The sequence below is a fragment of the Passer domesticus genome, chromosome Z (genome assembly GCF_036417665.1).
Source record: "Passer domesticus isolate bPasDom1 chromosome Z, bPasDom1.hap1, whole genome shotgun sequence".
Taxonomy (NCBI): Eukaryota; Metazoa; Chordata; class Aves; order Passeriformes; family Passeridae; genus Passer; species Passer domesticus.
In genome coordinates this window covers 23,751,208-23,771,295 of record NC_087512.1, presented here as the reverse complement: position 1 = coordinate 23,771,295, position 20,088 = coordinate 23,751,208, and the positions used below count along the sequence as shown (strand labels likewise).

Genomic DNA, 20,088 nt, shown 5'->3' with positions numbered 1-20,088 from the left:
GGACAAAGCACTGGTGAGATTACCACTCCTGTCAGGCTTGCTCAGTTGTGCTATGTAGTCCTCTTACATCACCTCTTCAGAATCGTAACATCACTATGGCATTAATTCCTATTTGTAGCAGTGTGTCCTACGTCTGTGTGTGGATGTTTTGTGAATAGAACTAATACACAAAAGTTGGTTAAAAATGTTCAAAACCAAAAGGCTTCGGGACATAGATTTAGCTAATCTAGATTTACACCTAGATTTAGCTAAGTTACAGCTAGATTTAGCTAACTTACACGCTATATCTCAGTTATGCCAAGGTTTAGTACTTCTGGGACAGGAGGTGTCCTGGTTTCCAGTGAGATAGTAATTTTCTTCTTAGTGTCTGATAAAATGCTGTGATTTGGATTTAATATGAAAATAATGTTGGTAACACACTGAAGTTTTAGTTGTTCTCAGTAGTGCTTACTATAAATCAAGGAGAGCCTGTGTACTTAAAATATGTGAAGCTGCTTCTGGTAATTATTTTCAAGTTTTTGCTGCCCTGTTAGCATCTATGATACTATCCTATAATTTTAAGGTAATACCTCTCTGGCAATATTAGTTAAGTATTTCTTTCTTTCTTCTGTAGAAGAGAGACTGTAGCATATTTTTAACAAGTGTGTGAGCACTCATAAAACTTACTGTTGTTTCACAGGCGAGAACAGAAATAAACATAGTTTGGGCCAAACATGAAAGCTAGAAAAGTGTGTGCCAAGATGTAAGAAAAACAACAACAGGGAGAAAATACAAGATGCTATTTAAAATAAGTTCTTGGTCTGGATTTTTGAGAGAGTTGAAGGGCAAAATGAAATAAGGAGGCTATTTGTGGCATAGGTAAAGTTTTAGAGCTTTTTTTAGCCTTCTTCCAGATCACTTTGGTTCAGAAACTTGGGAGAAGTTTTTTCTGTCTGTGCCTCTTACAACATCGCTGTCTTTGTTCTTGTACTCTGCAATCTTCTTCTGCATTCCAGTATAAGGACAGTAAAATTGTGACTCTGTGCTTATTTCACCTTAATTCTATGATGGATAAATTAAGAAGCACTCCAAGTGCAAATTAGATCAGTCTGTTTCACAATTTGTTTTGTTTTCAGAACTTTAAGTGCCATCTCTTTTATCCTTCATATAGAGTTTAATGTGATTGTTAGATTAGGAGTTTTGAGAAGTGGATTCAAAATTTGTATAAACTCTGGCTTGTTTCAGATTTGTAAAAGGTAACAAGTCTGAGCAAGGAGTTATAGTCTATCAGATTCTAAGTCTTATAGCAGAGGCTTTTCTCTGTTGTCATTTAGCATCTGGAATACCAACTGAAATGAAATGTGTTCTGTTTTTGAATAGTCTAATAACAGAGAAAAGTGGGAAAAAGCTTCTGATATTTTATTCATTGTTTTTGTGTATATCTAAACCACTGAGAGTAAATGTCAGACTGACTCCTCACTTCAGATTCATCTGTGTGGGACTCATTTGAAAAACACCTTGATAGTATTAGGTTGACAGGTCTTTACAGTCTGCGTAAATAGCAAGGAGCTCATTTTCCCTTAGATTTACAAAGAGGTACAGTAGCATTGAGACTAGGGTATCAGAGTGAAATGTAGCTAATGGTGGTCTAGCGAGAAATGTGTAACAGCTGGGATAAGCAAAGGAATTTGAACTCAGCTGAATGACTTTGAAGGACTATGCAGATCATTGAGTGAATTCCAAAAAATCAGCAGTTACCCTGTGGTGGGTTGTCCCTTCCTAGATTCTTCATGAATGTGGATTCAGACCTCTGTGTTTCTCCTTCTGTAGTATAACCAGGTCAATAAGAGCATGCTACGTGCCCAGGATGTCAAAGATCTTTTTGGCATATATCATGTTTGGGATCAATATTCTGTACAATTGCTTAATCCTTCATTATGTAAAAGAAGAGAGGGAATTAAGCTCTTTGGTCTGAAATTCTGCATGAAGAAGTTATATATGAAGCAATGCTTGGTCTTCTTTGAAGCCACTTATATTCTTTTCTGCTGACCCGAAGTGGTGTTCTTGACCTTTCCATAGACATGCCTAAAACTGTGGAGCAGCTGTACAGATTTCTTTTCATGTATTCTCGTGTAGCCTCTCTGGTCATAGCTTTCATGATCACATAGTCAGTTTACTAAGGCACTTACTCAACCTTCAAGAATTCCACACCCTGTATTTGTGACTGCTTCTTCCCCTGTATGTATATGTAAGGTACAATACAAATTCTGCTAACAGCTTCATTGGTCTGAGCCAGGAAAGAGGATCCTGGCAGGAAGTTACTGCCTTCTAACTTCCTCTTAGCTTTTCGTCTTCTTCCTTGCTTTTTACCACCCTGTGAAACAGATTGAGATTATGTTTTGGGCTGTATCTTTTTTTCTTAGCCAGCTAATTTGACACAAGCATCCATCAAGTGTAGGGAGCCATTTGCACACAAGGATGTGTTTGGAAGAGGCTTGTCCCTAGAATGAGTTCAATTAACCTCTAAAGAGCATTAGGAAGGTCATAGTGAGGAAAGTTGAATTGCTATGGCATACAGATAGATGTCTACCATTGCCTACCACGTGTTAGTGCATACAATCTTTGTTGTAAATTTGTTAGTGAATAGAGAGGAGGCAGAGAGCTCTGCATGCTTTAGACTCTCACTTTAAAAATATTCTGGGATGCTGGAGGAGACATGCCTGGATGTGTCGGAAGGTGCAGCTAGAAGGAGGGGATGCTTGTGTTAATTTAGCAGACAGTGAGCATGAATTTAAGATTCTCCCTTTAACATCAGTAAATTAGTAAGATTGTCTTTTATTCTGAGTGCCAGTCTGTGTGTTGCTTAGGCTTGTGCAATGCATTAAAATGCAGATAAAAGATTGCCTCAGGTCAAATCTGTCTGAATATGCATATACACAAAACAGTTTCAGAAAGTCTCAAAAAAAATTGTTTTAATTGAGTATTGCACAGATTTTGTTTCACCAAATATGAATTTGTCATCCAAAAGCAATGGAGATTACGCTGTTTAATCAAGCTGGCTGTTCAGCTGATAGAAGTACCTTGTTGCTTTTTCTGGAGGGAAAGAAAAAATAATTTTATTCAAGGTTATTTTTGGTCTGTATTACTTGTACTGTGCATGCTTATTTATGCTAATCAGAGGTTAATTTATAAAAACAATGGGAAAATGTGTGATGTTGGGTATGGACAAATTCAAGTGGTCCTAGATTTGACAACAGAAGTAATTACTAAAATCACACCTTATGTCCAAATTAATATCATATAACCTACAGGCTCTACCTTTCTTTCTTCTTTATTACTTTCTTGGGCACAGTATTCATTCAGGATTATGGGAAACTACTGAATATAGGCTGAGGTATCATGAAGTCTAGGGAATTCACAACATTATGGCTGATGCAACAGCTTTGGGGAGCTGAGTGTGGAGGGTGCATTTGGTAGCCTACTGTGTAGGTAATCATCTCATCATCATTATCGGTGTGGATTTATTGCTTGGATTTATTGCTAACAATATTAAAACAAAAGGCGGAGAAAGCTTATCCTATCTTTGATAGAAAGAAAGAATGAAAATGTTATCGTGTTTTCAGTAGCATTTCAAATGAACAGTTTTCAAAACAAGTGTTAAGCCTACCATTAGCCCATCCTGGTTGGATATGTTCTTGCTCCTTTATTTTTTTACCTTAATTATAACTATGCAGGATTTGTATTTCAAGTACTGTTCTATGAACCCATCTAGTACTGCATTCCTTATGTTAAAATTTCTGGGATATATTTCTCTCAGAAAAGTCTTCTACTTTATGTTCTACTTACTTCTTCTCTAATGTTTAGTGTGGGGGATGTTCCACCTGCTTTCATAGGTTGTTTTTTTGCTACAGTTGCTAAAGGTTGCTTAGTTTAGCACAACCCCGCTAAATTTAATAAGCTGCTATTTGCTATAAATCAGTCAATTAGATTCTATTACAGAATCTTTTGCTAAGATCTGCATCTTGCATGAAACTTAATTGCATATTTTCTCCCTTTCAGCAAGCTACATTGAGCGACCTCAGCTGATCAGAGCAAAAGTGCCAATAGTGAAATTCAGGGATAAAGTCAGGCAAGTATTCTGTTCAGCCTAATCTTTTAGACTTTGACATGGGAAAGTATTCTATATGTGTGCTGCCTTACAAGTAGTCCCACTGTTTTGTGTGTTTATTTGTGTGGTACTGTAATTGTTATCCCAAATTTGTGGAGCTAGCATGCAGTGGCAGTCAGCTTATTGACTTGATGGTCAGAATCTCCTCTTGTGGTTGAGATGCTATTCAGTTCCTGTGATGAGAATTAGAAACAGTATCTCACTTATTTCTATGGGTTATTTGTACATAGTGGATTCCCAGTTAACAAATGGTTTGACAGAAAAACAGTGGTGGGAAGAGAACTGTTGTGAAATATACTTTCACTTGTTATGCAGACATAACTATTGAGCTATACATACAACATTGAAACAAACATTGTGATGTTTCCTTGTATTTATTGTATATTCATTATGAAGACATGAGAATAATTTAGAGGGATGTACTAGGACAGATAATTATTTATTTCTTTTTGTGTGTGATAAAAGTATCTGACAGGAGAAAGTCATGCAAACACTGAAATATGTTGACAGTCCGAGTAAAGTTCATTGTGTTCATTGGCTTAGTTTTGTAACACTGATATGTATAAGTTTCCTATAGTAACATCATGTCCTGTAGTAACATCATCCTTCTTAGTAAATTGGACTTAGAGGAACTTTAATGTAGCTCTCTTAACCTGTCTGTACAGTTCTAAAATTTTGCAACCCTGTCTTTTAAAAACAAATAAGCATACTTTGCTGGCCTCTTGCTGTGAAAGCATAATACAGAATGTTTTTATCATTATATAACTTTATCATGGCTAGGTTCCTGCCCTGATAAAACTAAATCTATCATGTTTGCAATTTGAACTAATCTATATCGTCAGTTTAATCTTTGGTTTCATCTGAGATTATACACACTTGTTGGGGTTTTTGCTTTATGCTTTTTTCTTCATTTTTGCCCAGTCCCATATTTACTTGAGTATAACTGCCTTCTTTTAAAAAAAATTGGAATTTTTTTTACTTTCTTTTCTAATACTACAGCAGGTTGTTTCTTCCATGGTTCCTGAATGTATGGTACTTATCAAGCTAAAATTTGGGTTATTTGGATTAGCTACATATAGCAATGCTCGTCTTTATATAAATGAAATTATACATTCCTGGTCCAAATATTGAATGAGTTGTGGGATTATAGCAAGAATATTTTTCCCCATTCTAAAATGAGAAAATAAACTTTGAAGAGACCTTTAATATGGAGCAGATAGAAGTGATTGTGTGAGAAGACGGAAGTCTTTTTGTAAGCACTTATAGTCCATAGTACCAGATCACTTTCAATAAGTAAGTCATGATAATTGTATACCTTACAGATAGGATTTAAAGAACTCTTTATTTCCCACTAAATCAAAGTATGATCTTCTAAGACTAGAAGCAGCACATTATATTTTTGCAGAGTAAAAAGCAGTATGGTCCACCATCTGGTTTTCCATCTTCCACATTGGTTTTGTGGAGAGAGGAGTGGCAGTGAACATCATTTTGGATTTGGGATTTTTTAAAATTAAAATTTGGTTTTGTTTTGTTTTCTGTCTTTACAGTTATCTTACTCTTACATAACCTGTCACCACTATGTTTTGCCTTTTTATTTAAGCATTTGTCTCTTTCTGGTCTCTTACTGGCCTCTTGTCTTTTGTAGCCTCAGTTGTACAAAAAATGCATATGCATGCATTTTTTCACAGAGGTCTTGAAAATTGGATTGGATATCCTGTACCCAGGGCACTAAGCCTGTCTTTGCCAAAATTGAAACTAAAGATTACAAGCTTCCTGTGAGAGCTGGTTTTCAGTTGGGAGTTTTTCTCAGCTGCTGGGAGAGGGTGGTTGTTATCTCTGTATCTGGAGATGAGCATTCTAATGTGTTACCAATAACTGAAATATATATATATCATATATAACTGAAAATTACTGTTTCCCCTTACTTTGATTCAATGAATGAGAAAGAATTCAGTTTGTATTTGTTCTCTTTTATAGCCTTTAAACTTGGGGTTTATAGTGCTGTAAAAGTAAGAGAAGATCAACTGCCATCTTTTTTTTTTTTTTTGGTAGTCTTTCCCAGGAAATTATTGTAATACTGGTTCTGCTTCCCAGCAAGGCTTTGATCAGTTATCAAGATCTTTATACTACAGAAGATACAAAAAACTTCCTCTTCTGCTACAGTTGATGTGCAGTTGACTCTTTTCTTCTCCTTTAGTGCTTTTTAGTAGAACCCGAGTCCAAGCGGTACAAAATCTTTTTCACTTGCCACCACTGCACCAGCTAGTAAACATGCAATAGAACTTGCTTCAATCAGCATCTGGTAAATAGTCTTGTTATCATGGATTAATTGGAATTACACATGCTGTCTGACATTTGCACATGCAGTTAATATTCTTTTGGGTGTTCATGCTTATATTTACAACTCTGATGTGGTAGCTGAAGCTTGTTTATTTCCTATACTGTTATGTACTATATTCTTAAAACATATAGAAGATTATGCTTGATACTAACTCAGGTTTAAAATTCTGCAGTGGTTTTGATGCAAAGAATATTTTGATGTAAAAATCGTATAAAAGATGCAAAAAATGTAAAATGTTCAAAATACATTAAAAAGTTCTTGTAGGCCTCAAACTACTGTCTTTTACAAACTTAATGAATTTCAGGTCCATGTTCCCCTTATATAGTCAAGAAAATCTAAAGTATTTGGGTGAACAAATGCTATGTAAATGAAACTTGTGCATGTAAAATGGAAACAGCTGCACAGCACATATAGAGCTACTTTATCTAATAATAGGCTCATCTTGTTGCAAGTTAGTGTTGATATGGAGTATTGACCATGAGTGCAATATAATTTCTTGAGTTCTGTGAGTAGTTAAGCTCTATATGCAGTAGGAAATTCAAACTTAAGGGCAGGTTGAGTTGTAAATAAAGCATTTAGTGTTTGTTTGCCTTATTTAATCTTAACAGAATGAAAAGTATCAAAACTGTTTTATTGCAAAACATGCGCTGTTTACTCAGAATTTGTTTTGTTCCTACATACTGATTCTCTCTTACTGTCATTGCAGAAATGGCTCTTACCTTCTGACCTCTTCCAGTTCTCTTTCTCAGTTCATTGGCGTAATTTCCTAAACTAATAACTCAGAGAATCCTTCCTGGTATCAAAACTTAAATGTAATAAATCATGTAGTGCAAGTGTAGTTGGGAAAAAGATTTGGTAAAAAATTTAAAAATATATTCTAAAGTTGTCCTAAAGTCTAAATTTGTATCTACATGCATTCTTCATGTAAAACAACAATAACATTTTTATAACAAAGGAGTTCAAGACTATACGTTTTTCAGGTGCTATCAACAAAACTAAATCATGGCATTTAAAACTCTGAAGAAAGTTTCTAGGGCTTTATATTTAAATTACTTGTCACCATATCTGTCATAGACTAGGTCGTAAACATTCAGAAATTGAATACCATGATGCTTAATTTTTTTTTTCCTCCCTAACAGCAATGTGGATTTCGACTTGAATGTAAACAATGTGATAGGTATAAGAAATACATTCCTTCTGAGAAGCTATGCATTCAGTAAGTTTTTATTGTATTTTCTTATTTCTTTAAACTTTGCTTTTAGAGTTTGTATTTTGGTATTGATATGCTATGAAAATTTAATATATTACTGTATATATAATTGCCTATTTAACTACATTAAGTAGATAAGTTCTTGTTGCTCATTCTAAATACATGGAGAAAATTGCTGTATGTTTCTAATTGAATATTGTAATATTGAGAAGATAAAAAAGATTCCTCATATTCAGGTCCGTATATCTACTACAAGGGCTACTTTAGGTATTCTGCAGATAAGATCATGATAGTAATGGTTATCTAGTGGTATAATCTCCAGCTTCTTTTATTTCCTTACAGCCAGTGACAGTATGGATGGCTGATAGCCAGCTATATCTGAATGCTGTTGCAGAGTCTTTGCTTGGAAAATCCAAAATACTCCTTCAGTATTTATACTAATCCCAAATCAAAATTGGTTTGTGTCTGCTCAGGAGTTTGCATTTTAGGGAGAGATTGTGAAACAGCCTTGTGAAAGGAAGGTAATAACAACAGCCCTCTTAGTGGTAAACTAAGAGTTTCTTTCTTAGCATTGCAATGTCATTTGTCAGATAAGTACATAAAGGAGTGTGCCTCAGCCTTTTTCCTTCTAGGGCATTTGTATTTATTCCTTTACCCTCGTCTTCAGTTTTTGCAGAAAGTAATTTCTTTCTATTTAGGGTAGGGAGTTACCAATAGAAGCTATCTTCACTAGCTAATTTTTAATAATATTTCAGTCAAAGTAGTTTGTGTTCCATATTCATGTTACTAGGAGAGTCTACAACTTGTCCTGGATCAGTTGGTTAACTGTAATTTCTTCATACGTTCAAGAAAGTGTATGGCTGGAAAAGGATTTGCTTCCAAGTATTAAAACTATTAGGAAGTAATCATTTTTTGGGCAGTCACTTCATGAAGTCTAATGTTGATATACTGCTTCTAGCTTCTGTCACAGATTGTCATTTCTCAGAAAATCACTGTAGGGCAGACAAGTCCAGATGTGAAAAGAGCAGTGGAAGCAGTCCTAGTATCCCACCTTCTCTTCTGTTGTGCTGTGGTGCTCACTTTTATAAGGCAAGCAAAATTAACTTCATGTTTCCTGGTGAAGGCTAAATTGGGTCAAGGAATGACCTCAGTAGCAAAGGGAGACCTGTGATTGAAAATATTCTTCTGAATGTTCTGGACCTTCCTAAATAGTCAAACTGTATCATATAGCATATAGCTTGTCTGTCTTGTCTTGCTTGGACCAGCAAACTCAGGTGACATAAGGCACACAAAACTAAATGGACGCTTTTATCAGACTGTCTCCATACTTTTTATAAGTAATATGAGCAAGGGTGGATAGCCTTATATGTATTATCCTGCTCACTTAAATGTGTAGTTGAAGGTCTGTGTGTAGTTGAAAGTCTTCAACCTGCATGGGGGAAAAAATTATCAAATTACCTCTGATGTGGAGGATGTATTTGTCTGTTTTCCATTGGAACAAATTAGATGCTCGGGCAAACAAAGGACTAACTATCTTAGTGAACATGATAAAAAAGCTAAAAGTCAAAAAATTTCTGTGGATGCTCTTCTTTCTGTTTTGAAGTTAACTCTTCTGTGCTGGTGCATGAGTGCTCTTGAAAATATCGAGGATGATGAGGCAAGCTGACACAAAACATCCACAGAAAATGTAGGTAGATTAAGCAGAGCTAGAAGGCGAAGTCTTCAGCAAGCCAGTGGTTTGTTGAAGGGGGATGTCTGTGATTAATCTGCAGTTTTTGCTAGATATTTTTTTGTTAGTGGAGGCTGGACTTTTTAGCTTTGTGCAAATAACATTACTGAGCATTTTCTTGGGAGACAGCTTGTATCGAAGTATTGGACAAAGTTTACTGGCCAAATTGCACCCTATATTTGTTATATACTAGTTAGAGGCACCAGCAGACAGAAGTTAACATCTCAAAATGAGGTCAACTAAAAAAAGATCTTTTCTACTGTGACACAAAATAGCTGTTTGAAACTGGAACCTATTTGCATTTCTCTCTCATGGAAAAATTCCATTCCAATTAGTGTATCTTCATGTGATATCTGTACAGTACTTTTTTGGCAACTCACAATTAGTGTACTAAGTTATATCTTTTAGTTTAACCATTGGTGAACAATGTTAGGAATAAGGTGATTAGTGGTAAGGAGTTTGGTTGTTTCCAAATGATTTAGTATAAGACCTATAATGTAATATATTATAGATCTTATACTATATAGATAGATAGATATAGATATATATCTATAATATATTCCAAATGATCTATAGTATAAGATCTAGTAGGACATTCGTTCTGAGAAGAGTACCACTTACATGGGCATGTGTGCTGAACAACTCTGAACATGTTGTGAGAAAATCATGCTTGATAGTTTTACAGAATAACAGAGAGCACCCCAACTGATCCAGTTGTAGGATGTCTTTTGTCCTTGTGTCCTGATAAGCAGAATACAAAACTTTGTATAGTGATGTCAGGTTAGAAAAGATACTCCAGAATGTATAATCTTTTTTTGATTATCTGCTTCTGCATACCTGCAAATAATAAATTATTCTGCAGAGTCCCAGGAGTTTGTGGTGGATGGTCTACCTACAATAGATTAATACTTTAATTAGAAGGTTATCTATATTCACCAGAAATTCAGAAGATCATACCTGGCATATGGCTGTATTTATGTTTTTCCTTAAGAAATGCATATGTATTAATTTAAAGTTATATTGTATGTAAGATGTCATTTGCATAAAAAGCTATTGAGCACAAGGCAAATTTAAAATTATGTTTGTATGCAGGGATTACTGCTGTCATGTATGCTGATGTAAACTTTAGAATCAGCTGTGTCCTCCAGCCGCAATAATTCTTTTCCCTGCCTTCAAAGTTTGTATGCCTAAATAAAAAAATAACATAAGGTCTGTCCTTACGGCAGCAAGTTTTTCCAAGGAAAATTGGTACAATGAATGGGAGAGACCTCAGATTAGAAAGATGCTTTGCATATTTCCTAGTATACCTCTTGTGATGTGTCTGTGGAGTTCACTACTCAAAAGGCTGTTTGCAAATGCAAGTACTGTATTTTGATTTTTATAAGATGGGTAGTAATTGTAGAATTCTATAAAATGCCTGCAGAATGTAACCTTAGAATACAAAACTACCATGTTGATCAAGTAAGAGCAAATGTTGATTAATTGCTATCTAGTTAAATGTACTTTTTTGAGGTCTGTTTATTTTACTTGCAGTTGAGAATCGAGTTCGTCCATTAGTACTTGTTGTTAAGAAGTGGGCAAGTTTTCATGAGATAAATGATGCCAGTCGTGGTACTTTAAACAGCTATAGTCTTGTGTTGATGGTTTTGCACTATTTACAGAGTAAGTATTTTTTACATGTTTAAACTGTCACTTTTAAGTTCATATTTGTGTAGTTTTCCTCTTTACTGAAATAAAACAAGCATCTGCTACACAGAAATACTTAAAAGTAAAGTGAGGTTTTCTCCATTTCCTTAGTGTTGCATTTGTCTTTAACAAGTGGACCTGCTGTTTGGAGGCAGAGTTACCACCTTTAAAAAGGTTTGGGAAAAAAAAAAGTACCTGGAGGACACTATGTATCTAGAAAATAAACTCAAGTACAACTTCATGAAACTGCATAAGGACATTTACTGTAGTCATCTCTGGCAGCTGCCACAGCTGTCTAGGAAAGAGGCAGAATGGGTTCAAATAATCCTTTTCATGCAAAACTGTGATCAGTCAGCTTGGGAAGATCAGCATGTCCAGAAACCAAAGAGGAGCCTTCTACCTGTGCTTCCTCAGCCTTTTCTGTGGGGGGGAAAAAAAAGGCATGAAAAAAAATCTGAGTTGTGGCCCTGTACACTGTACATGCATCTAAGCACCAGATTTTTAGGTTCTGATGTTTTATTCATGCAGCTTTTAAGCATTTTTCTCTACTATATGCATGTGATGTTCCCGAAAATAGCCTCTCCCAGAATTTCTAATAGTGTTTTTGTTGATACTGTGGAGGGAAAAAAAGAACACCTTTCTTTTGCACTAGCATCCCTGCCTTCGCTAGGCAAATTTCTTTTCTATACTTATTTCCATATTCTTATAGCAATGTGGATGTCTTTGGACCCAAGTTTAGTGTGGCTTGAGTTTATTTTGTAGATACATCAGTATTTTGTACATGAACTTTCTTCCAGATAATATGTCTAATTAACTTGAACAGTAAGAAAAGGAAACTCATAGAGCAAATGCTAGTGGTAATTTTTCCCCTCCCATCCATCCTCTTAGTAAAGCTTACTAAAGCATACACACCTAGATACTACACCTTGATTATTTGCTCAGATTTTGTTGCCTTTTAATTTAGTGTGGTAGAGAACTGGAAGGTATCCAAGATGTTGGAGAAACCTGGACACCCACAAACAAAAATGTTACTGAAGCAGCTGTGATAATTTTCTTAGCAGTCCTGATAGTATATTCTACTCTTTGAAGATACTCCAAGCACATTCTAAGAATTTTGCTGTTCTGATTCTTAGTCCCTATGGCAAAAGGATTCTGTGACATCCCTTCACTTGTAAGACCTTATGGAAGAGTGAACTAAGTCCCAAGTCCAAGACCTATGTACTGCATTGATTTATTATTTTCCCTAGTGAATGATGTAGTCCCATTTCTTAAACCATACTGAAGGCATGATGTTAAAGCCTTAGTTTGAGGAGTGCTCTGACAGTTCTATAGCTGCTTCAGTAGGATGTAAATACTTTGGGATTTTGATTCGTCTATAGGACCAACTAATCTGGGTGATTTTTTTTTATGTATCTGATTTATATAGTTCAATAGATGCACTCCCAATCCATGGTTTTCATAAAAGTGACCAATATTTAGATAATTTTGTGTTTCTTAGTATTGTTAATGACTGCATGATCTTCATAACATATTTGCCATTTAGCAGACCAGCTAACACTATCATACTGTATTTGTGGTTTTTATGGGGATTTTGCTATCAATGCCTACTAAGTGTGTTGAGCATTTTTTAATAGGTTACATTTGGAGACTCAGTATGGCAGCTGAAAAACATGTTCTTTTGCAGTAAATAGACTCGTTCATAGAATTGTATTAGATGTAAGGAAAAAAAGATGAGTAAAGCTCTAATTTTTAATTTAGGGAATCTAGATGATTTTCTTACAGCCATGAATTCTGAATATGAATTTCAGAAATAAAGCTGTACCCAGCTGCTATAGAATTTTTCATGCCTTTTGCATATAGTAGTATGTTGGTAAGAACTTTTATTAGCTGAATAAAGTTCCTGAAGTACTGTATAGTACAAAATACAGTAATAGAAATGTTTGCCAAATAACTTATTTTACAAAATGCATGAAAGTGAAATTCTTGATAAATGTTTTTAAGACAGAATTTCAGTGCAACTCTTTGGTGTAGTTGATATGATATTGCTTCCATGTGAATTACATGAATCACACCAACTTTGACCTTTTTTTTTTTTTTTATAGCCTTACCTGAACCCATCCTTCCATCCCTCCAAAAAAATTATCCAGTAAGTGTTTCTTATTGATTTACTACATCATATATGTGTGTGACCCTGCTTATCTAAATATATGAATTCTTAACTATCTCTAATGGATTAAGTTGAATTAACAGCTTGTAGGTCAGGTCATTGATATGCCAGACCTAAGTGTGAAAAAGATTATTTGCTGCTTATGATAATTTCTTTAATGAAAATAGTGTTATATAGGGAAGATTTGTCACACAGTTAGAAGAAAGTGCTAATGAAAACCACTGACCTAATTCTCTTTATGATGGTCTGGAAATATCACTGTGTCAGCTGTAACTTTCTGGTTCCTGTATCTTAATGTGTTAAGTAGTGCTTTTTCATTCAGCTCTGTTGCGTCAGAATTCCATACCTCCCTACAGCTGTTGAGTTACCTGATATTTCCATGTGCAGAAAGTGCAATACATGATGTACTAAGGAAGCTTGAGACATCACAAAGTTTGACTTAAGTCCAAAAAGAAAACACCTTTTTGGAACTTTGCTATTGTAGTCAGGTCATACTCCGTTCATTTCTGGAGAAGTCAATGCATCAGTATGCTTTGGTCCCTGCAGAATTAGGAGTGTTATTAGTGAGATTTAATGTATGAATAATTATCTAGAAGTAAGAACTGCCCTCCTAAATATTTGTGCACAGAAGTGCTTTTGATGAATAGTTCTATGCCATAATTTATTTACAAAAATTCCTTGGTTCCTTCCTCTTTCCTATCTCATATGTCTTACTTAAATTTTTTTCTTTATTCATAGTTGACATAATTTGGTGTTCCTGTCTACGTATGGGGGGTTTTTAATTGGTTGCGGGCAATTGTTCTGAGCTGGTATAAGAAAGCCATTCTGTCTTTTTCCTGTATTTCCCATAATGCTTAAACGAGAATATTTAGTGGTGCTGAACATCAGGGAGAAAATACTGTGGTGTCAGCCATTTTGGGTAATTGAGATAATTGAGATGCAGAAGAAAACATTGGGCAATAATTTACTGCAGTTTTATTTATGTGTTGTAAATAGGATTAGGGATACCTATGCTATATTTTTATGGTCTTTATCTTTTCCTGTTATTTTTATATAGTGCTCTATACCTTCTAGTTTCTTCATTGGGAGTCCTGAAGAGCTTTTGAAACTATCTTTCATTTCTTGTACATTTACCTTTATCTGATAGGTTTTTGAATTGCTAGATTTGCTAATTACATTTCCTTAAAGTTTGTGTGCTGTAGTGTTCTAAGTTTTGTGTAGCATGTTATTTAGAGAAAAGTGTTTAGAACTGGCAACGTTTGACTCTTCTGTATTTATAATGCAGACATTTATATTTGTCGTGTTCAAGCTTTGTAGAGACCTTCAGAATACTGTACAAATATTAATGCCTTCAGTCATTAAAGCAAATGTATACAGTACCTTAAGCTGAAAAATCTAATTAATCTAAATGCAAAGATTTTATCTTGTATTGTGTGAGAATGGTAAATCACTTGCAGGTGAGCACTGCTGTAAGAACTGCATTTTTGCCCTCTTCTGATACAGATTATACTTGCTTTTGTTGTTCTTTCTTTTATTTGGAAAATGGACGAAATATTCTAGAATTGCTAACAAAATCAGAAGAATATTTTATACATGCTTACTGCAAACCAAATTGCAAGTACGTTTTTGATCTGTTGTCTCCATCAGGAATATAATTATATGTTTAAAAATTTTGAAACTTGAAATTTCTGAATACTGATACTTTGAAGGAATTTTAAATGAAATATACAAAGCAATAAAGCAATTTTGGTCTTGTGGCTTGCAGTAATAATTAAAAAGCACAGGCAAATTTCAGTATCAAAAGAAACCATATATTTTTCTTATGATTGTAGCTGGTCAGAGTTGTGTCTCTATACAAAAACTATACAAACATACTGCATCTTCCCTACATACACCTACCCACAGTTTTTCAAAATAAAATCTGCAGCCTGAAAATACTTCTGTGATCTGGAGGAAACTGGATATCTTAAATTGTTGGTACCATATAGGAGAGCCATGCTTACATTGAGGAGGAAACAAAAGACAGATTTTGTGTCTCAGTGAATCCTTACTACAGATGTGAAGGGTGAGAAGTCCTGGAAAGCCACCAGATTTGTCCACTTTTGCATTCTATTGTCACGGGGAAGTTTCCATCTGGCACCAAGCTGATGTGTTTTGCAGCCACTAGTTTAGAGGCAGTGTCAGACTACATCAAATGCAGGGTTGTATTCTGTGGCTTCCCATGCCCCCTGGCCAGGTAAGGTAGATGACAATAGCCCGCCAAGTGTGTTCATCAGTTTTGACGGCTATATAGTACATGCTTCCATGTCAGGACTTCACGGATAAGCTCTAGAGAACCTGTGGTGGATTAAACCATTGTGGCTGGTGAACATAGCTGTCACTGGCACTCAGAAGGAAACTTGTGCCTGCCTCATCACTGTTCAAGAAGTCTGGTGTTTTAACTGAAGTAAAGATGAAATTGGGTTTCCATGAGTGCTCTGGATGGTGAACTTCAAGGACTCCAGCACATTTTTGTTTCTGCTGCCTCAGCTTCATGTCATGTCTTGAAAAGGGTGGGGCAGAAGGTGGGATGGTCCTTAACATGGGAGTCAGCCCTTGGAAAGACACAGTTTGCTTCACACCAAGTTGCACTTTAAAAAAATATAAACATGAGTTAAGTACTCATTTGTAGGACTGGGGAAGAGAATACTTTAGGTGTGTCAAGACATTATGCTGATTTTACTACTAAATTTTTTTGAACAGAGGATCAGTATATATCAAAATACTCAAATACAAATCTTATTTTGATGTACACTTGTGTTCCTTTCCAGTGTGTAAGGTGGAATGGGCATACTTAAAAGCATTATGTAGCTTGAACATGAAGCATGTTGCTGAAAACTGGTCTTTCTTGAGAAATCAGCCAGTCCAGATAAAAATTAGAGATCCAGCAAAAAAGGAAAAAGACTTCCAGGTCTCTCTTCTGGGATATCTCAAAATAATGTAGAGCTCATTTGTATTTGTTGCTCAGTCAGATCCCGAATCTAATTTCTGTCTCTTAAGATGGCTTGAGGCAAAGACACAGTCAGTGATATAGGGACTAGTTTTAATAGAAGCTGAATCTTTTGCCTTCTAGAGCAAGTTAAGAAAACATACTTTGAAAGGTGCTTTGTAATTCCTTTTTTTTAGCAACCTCACCTATGTGCAGAATCTGTAAGCCATACCTTGTTTTGTTTAGTTATTCCCTGAATCCCTTTAGTGGGAAGGAAAATACTGTTATCCTTGTTTTACAGCAGGTGAATGGAGATGAGTTGATGCTAGGGGATTATGATGGGTTGTCTGTGGCAAAGCAGAAAAAAAAATAGCTAGGTATCCCTTAGCTGGTCCGACCTCTTGTTCACTGGACACTGAGTGATTCCTTTGTTAAGAAATTACCTTAAATTACATTGTTGGTAATTGAATATTGGTATATCTTGACGGAAGCCTTCACTAAATCTTGCCAATTTTACGTAGCAATTAATTTGGTTTTACGTGTAGAACTTTCTAATATGCTAATAGCGACTTCTTACGGAACAAATTTTCTGTATTTCAGAAAGTTTAAACACTTGGTTTTGCCTTCTCTGTGGGGTGATCAGCAATCCACAGTGTGTAAAAAATAAATCTACTAACAGTATCACAAACATGTGATTAATACATTGCTTTAGTTTCCCATAATAAGTCTTACTTTCTTCCAGAAAAGTCATATCATTGATGCCTTCTATTTTGCAATACTCAGTTGTCTTTTTAAGAGCAGTTTTTATAGTGGCATAACCACTAATCCAAGTGGAAATGAGAATCACTCATACATCTCTTAAACTAGGTGGTTGGGAGTTTTAATTGCTGCTATAGTCTGTAACCTGTGGTTTTACTAATGCACACGTCTAGAATAATATGTGTGTATTTTCTTGAAAGGAAGAGCCTTTCTGAGTAAGAAAATCTTTGATTTGTCTGATATCTTATTGTCTGTCAGTAAAAAAATAGCTTGTTTTTATGAAAAATAATAAAATGAAGCCTAACTTTTTAGTTGCTGAGGATATCAACCTCACTGTGACAGAAGAATTGTCTTGTAATTTGGAAGTTCTCAGGCAATTAAATATTCAAAGTGTAAAAAAATTAATCTTGTCTTCCTTTTCTACTGCCTCCAAACACTTACCAGTCATAGTAGACATCTGTTGTAATTTCATTGCACTTCTGTTTAGTATTTTTGTAGGTCAGTGGCCCATTTTCTTCTTCCTTTTCCCTCCTCCCTTGTATGTTTCTTCATCAGCTGATTTACTGCTCATTCTGAATTCAATTGTTCTGACTCTTCCTTAGCTTTCTCTGGGGATGGGCAAGGAGTGACTTTCACTGTAGTACCTTTCTGATTAACTTTATGGTTAAACTGTATTTACTGTATGGCATTGGAACAACTGTTCCTTTCTAGATCTTTGTATACTGCATATCTGCTTTTTGTGTCTGTGTCTCCATTGTTTTGGTATCTTCTGATTAACTATAAGCTGTTAAATTCTGAGCTAAATTCTGAAATAAAAATGTTGTTACATACAGCATTTTATCATATGAGATCAACCATTGAAATTTTTATATTTCTAGAAGAATGGCTTTTTTTCCCCAAAAAGCGTTGCACAAGGTTCCAGGAAGTTTTGCTGGAGCTGACAGAAAGATGGGAGTCTCAAACTTTCCAGTCCTACTGGTTTTGTCACTTAACAGTACTTTTCTCAGAGGAAGCAGTGCCAGCTGTGGACACGGAAATAATGCTACACTATGTAGTGCTTCTAGTGCTATTCTAGTACTATAAAGTTTGAATCATGCCTGATACTACTCTTAAAAATAAAAAATGAATGGGTGGGGAGGGGAAAGAAGATACAGTAATGAGTGAAAAGGTTCCCAATTTTACATAAATGTGTATCTTTATGTGAATGTAATGTTTGCTTCTGTGTATCTCAATTTAATTTTCAGTAAAACACACAACATTGCTGTAAAATGGTGCTAAAACCAGGTATTAGCAAGTTATAAAAATTGTTCCTATAGCAAGAGGAGATATATTTACTTCTGTATACCCCAGTCTATCAGAAGAACCTAAAGGATGCAACGGACACTGAAACAGCAGGGCAGTGCTAAAACCATGTGTATTTACTCTTGTATATATTCCTTTTAAAGCTGGCAATAGTGCCTTCTTTTCATAGCAAAGCTGATTTTCTCTTACCCCATTATACTCACCCTACAGAAAAGCATACTCAGCTGAAATGCAGCATTCTGTGTATTCACATGTTTTGTATAACTTCATTGCTGGTTGGGTTTTTTTGTTGTTTGTTTATTTGTTTGTTTGTTTTCATTCTTGGCTAGAGGAAGTCATACCTCCAGTCTTCATGCTTATTTTGTGGGTAGATGTAGGTTCATTCATATGCAGTTTTTAACTTGGTGCTTGGGAGCAGTGTTAGGCCTTCCCTCTGGCTTATTTCTGTACTTCACTTCAGCTTTGGGAAATTGACAATAGGTGCATTAACTTCACCTACATATTTCTCAGCTGAACTGCAGTCAGCTCAGTGCAGGATCAGCTTTTGCTCTTTTGGTTATAAATGCAAGTCTAGTTCAAAGATTCTCCTATGTTAAAATTCTTTATCTTGTATGCTCCTGTGCAAGATGATTCTCCCTGAGTTCAGGGGGAGTAACTAGTATTCAGTGGGGCAGAAGAGAAATAGTCTTTGGCTTGTAAGTTGTCCTTGAACTTATAATAAGCAAACAATAGGCAGCTTTCTTATTGTGGAAAATACATGCATCTGGGTTAAGGCTATCTCTGTGTATATATATATATATACACACTCTGATTTTATTTTGACAGGAATGTTTTGATCCTACTATGCAGTTGCATTTTGTTCATCAAGCGCCACGTACCATTCCTCCTTACGTCTCAAAAAATGGATCAAGCCTTGGAGATTTGCTAATAGGCTTCTTCAAATATTATGCCACAGAATTTGAGTAAGTAATAAGCTTATTTTAGTGGTTTAGCAGATGTGAAACTTTGATTCCTTCTATTCAATATAGCAACACTTTATAACCCTTGAAAGAAAGAAAAGCAGCAATGCAGGAGTGGTAACTGAGGGAGAGGAAGGCTATGAGTGGAAAAGCTAAATGACAGCAGGAATGCCAGTAAATTGTCTGGTATCTTCTACTTAGCTAGGTGTTCTTTCTTGTAAAATAGTTCCCAAAAGTTAGAGAGCTTTGTCCTTTAAAAATTGTTGGAGTTTGCTATACAGTTACACTATTCTATAACTGCCTATTCATGTGTGAGATCTGTTCTTAGCTGTCATTTAAGGTATCAGCTATGAATTATTTGGGCCTTAAGGGCTGTGCTTGTCTTTTGTCACATTGAGTCAATGGAGGTAACTGGCCAGGTGGCTCCTTACATCAACCAGAATATACATCTGTATAGGCCTCACCTAGTGAAAAATTCTCTCAGGTATAGTTGTTTGGCTCACATTATTGGTTTGCTAGAATCTGAGTTCAATTTTGGCATCTGGACTTCCTTATATAAGAGGGGAAGCTTGAGTTGTGAGGACGTCTGAGAAAGCCTTAAGTTACAACTGTTTTGCCAAATCCTTACTTGTGTGTTTCTGAATTTCTTAGAAAAAATGCTTGTTCTTGTAAAATATCAAATGGTTGTATCTCAGTTAGCTTAAAGATCTTCTAAATAACTTCTGAGGCAGTTGTTTCATGCATGTTGGTGTCTTGTGTATGTGCATCATCTCCATTTCTTGGAAGGAGAACAAAACATACAGCTCATAATTTTTGAAGT

The 20,088-nt window shown here is 35.5% G+C and overlaps 1 protein-coding gene across 5 annotated transcripts in view; it reads left to right on the top strand.

The window, feature by feature from the left end:
• The window catches only part of TENT2 (terminal nucleotidyltransferase 2), a 46,964-nt gene that overhangs the window by 8,260 nt on the left and 18,616 nt on the right, over positions 1–20,088 (top strand). For 4 of the 5 annotated variants that reach the window (XM_064405513.1, XM_064405511.1, XM_064405512.1 and 1 more), the window contains exons 8-12: positions 4,039–4,108; positions 7,628–7,704; positions 10,961–11,089; positions 13,216–13,259; positions 19,135–19,271. In XM_064405513.1, coding sequence (XP_064261583.1) covers positions 4,039–4,108; positions 7,628–7,704; positions 10,961–11,089; positions 13,216–13,259; positions 19,135–19,271 — 457 coding nt within the window. The remainder of the gene's footprint in view (positions 1–4,038; positions 4,109–7,627; positions 7,705–10,960; positions 11,090–13,215; positions 13,260–19,134; positions 19,272–20,088) is intronic. The other variant, XM_064405514.1, reaches the window with a different exon arrangement.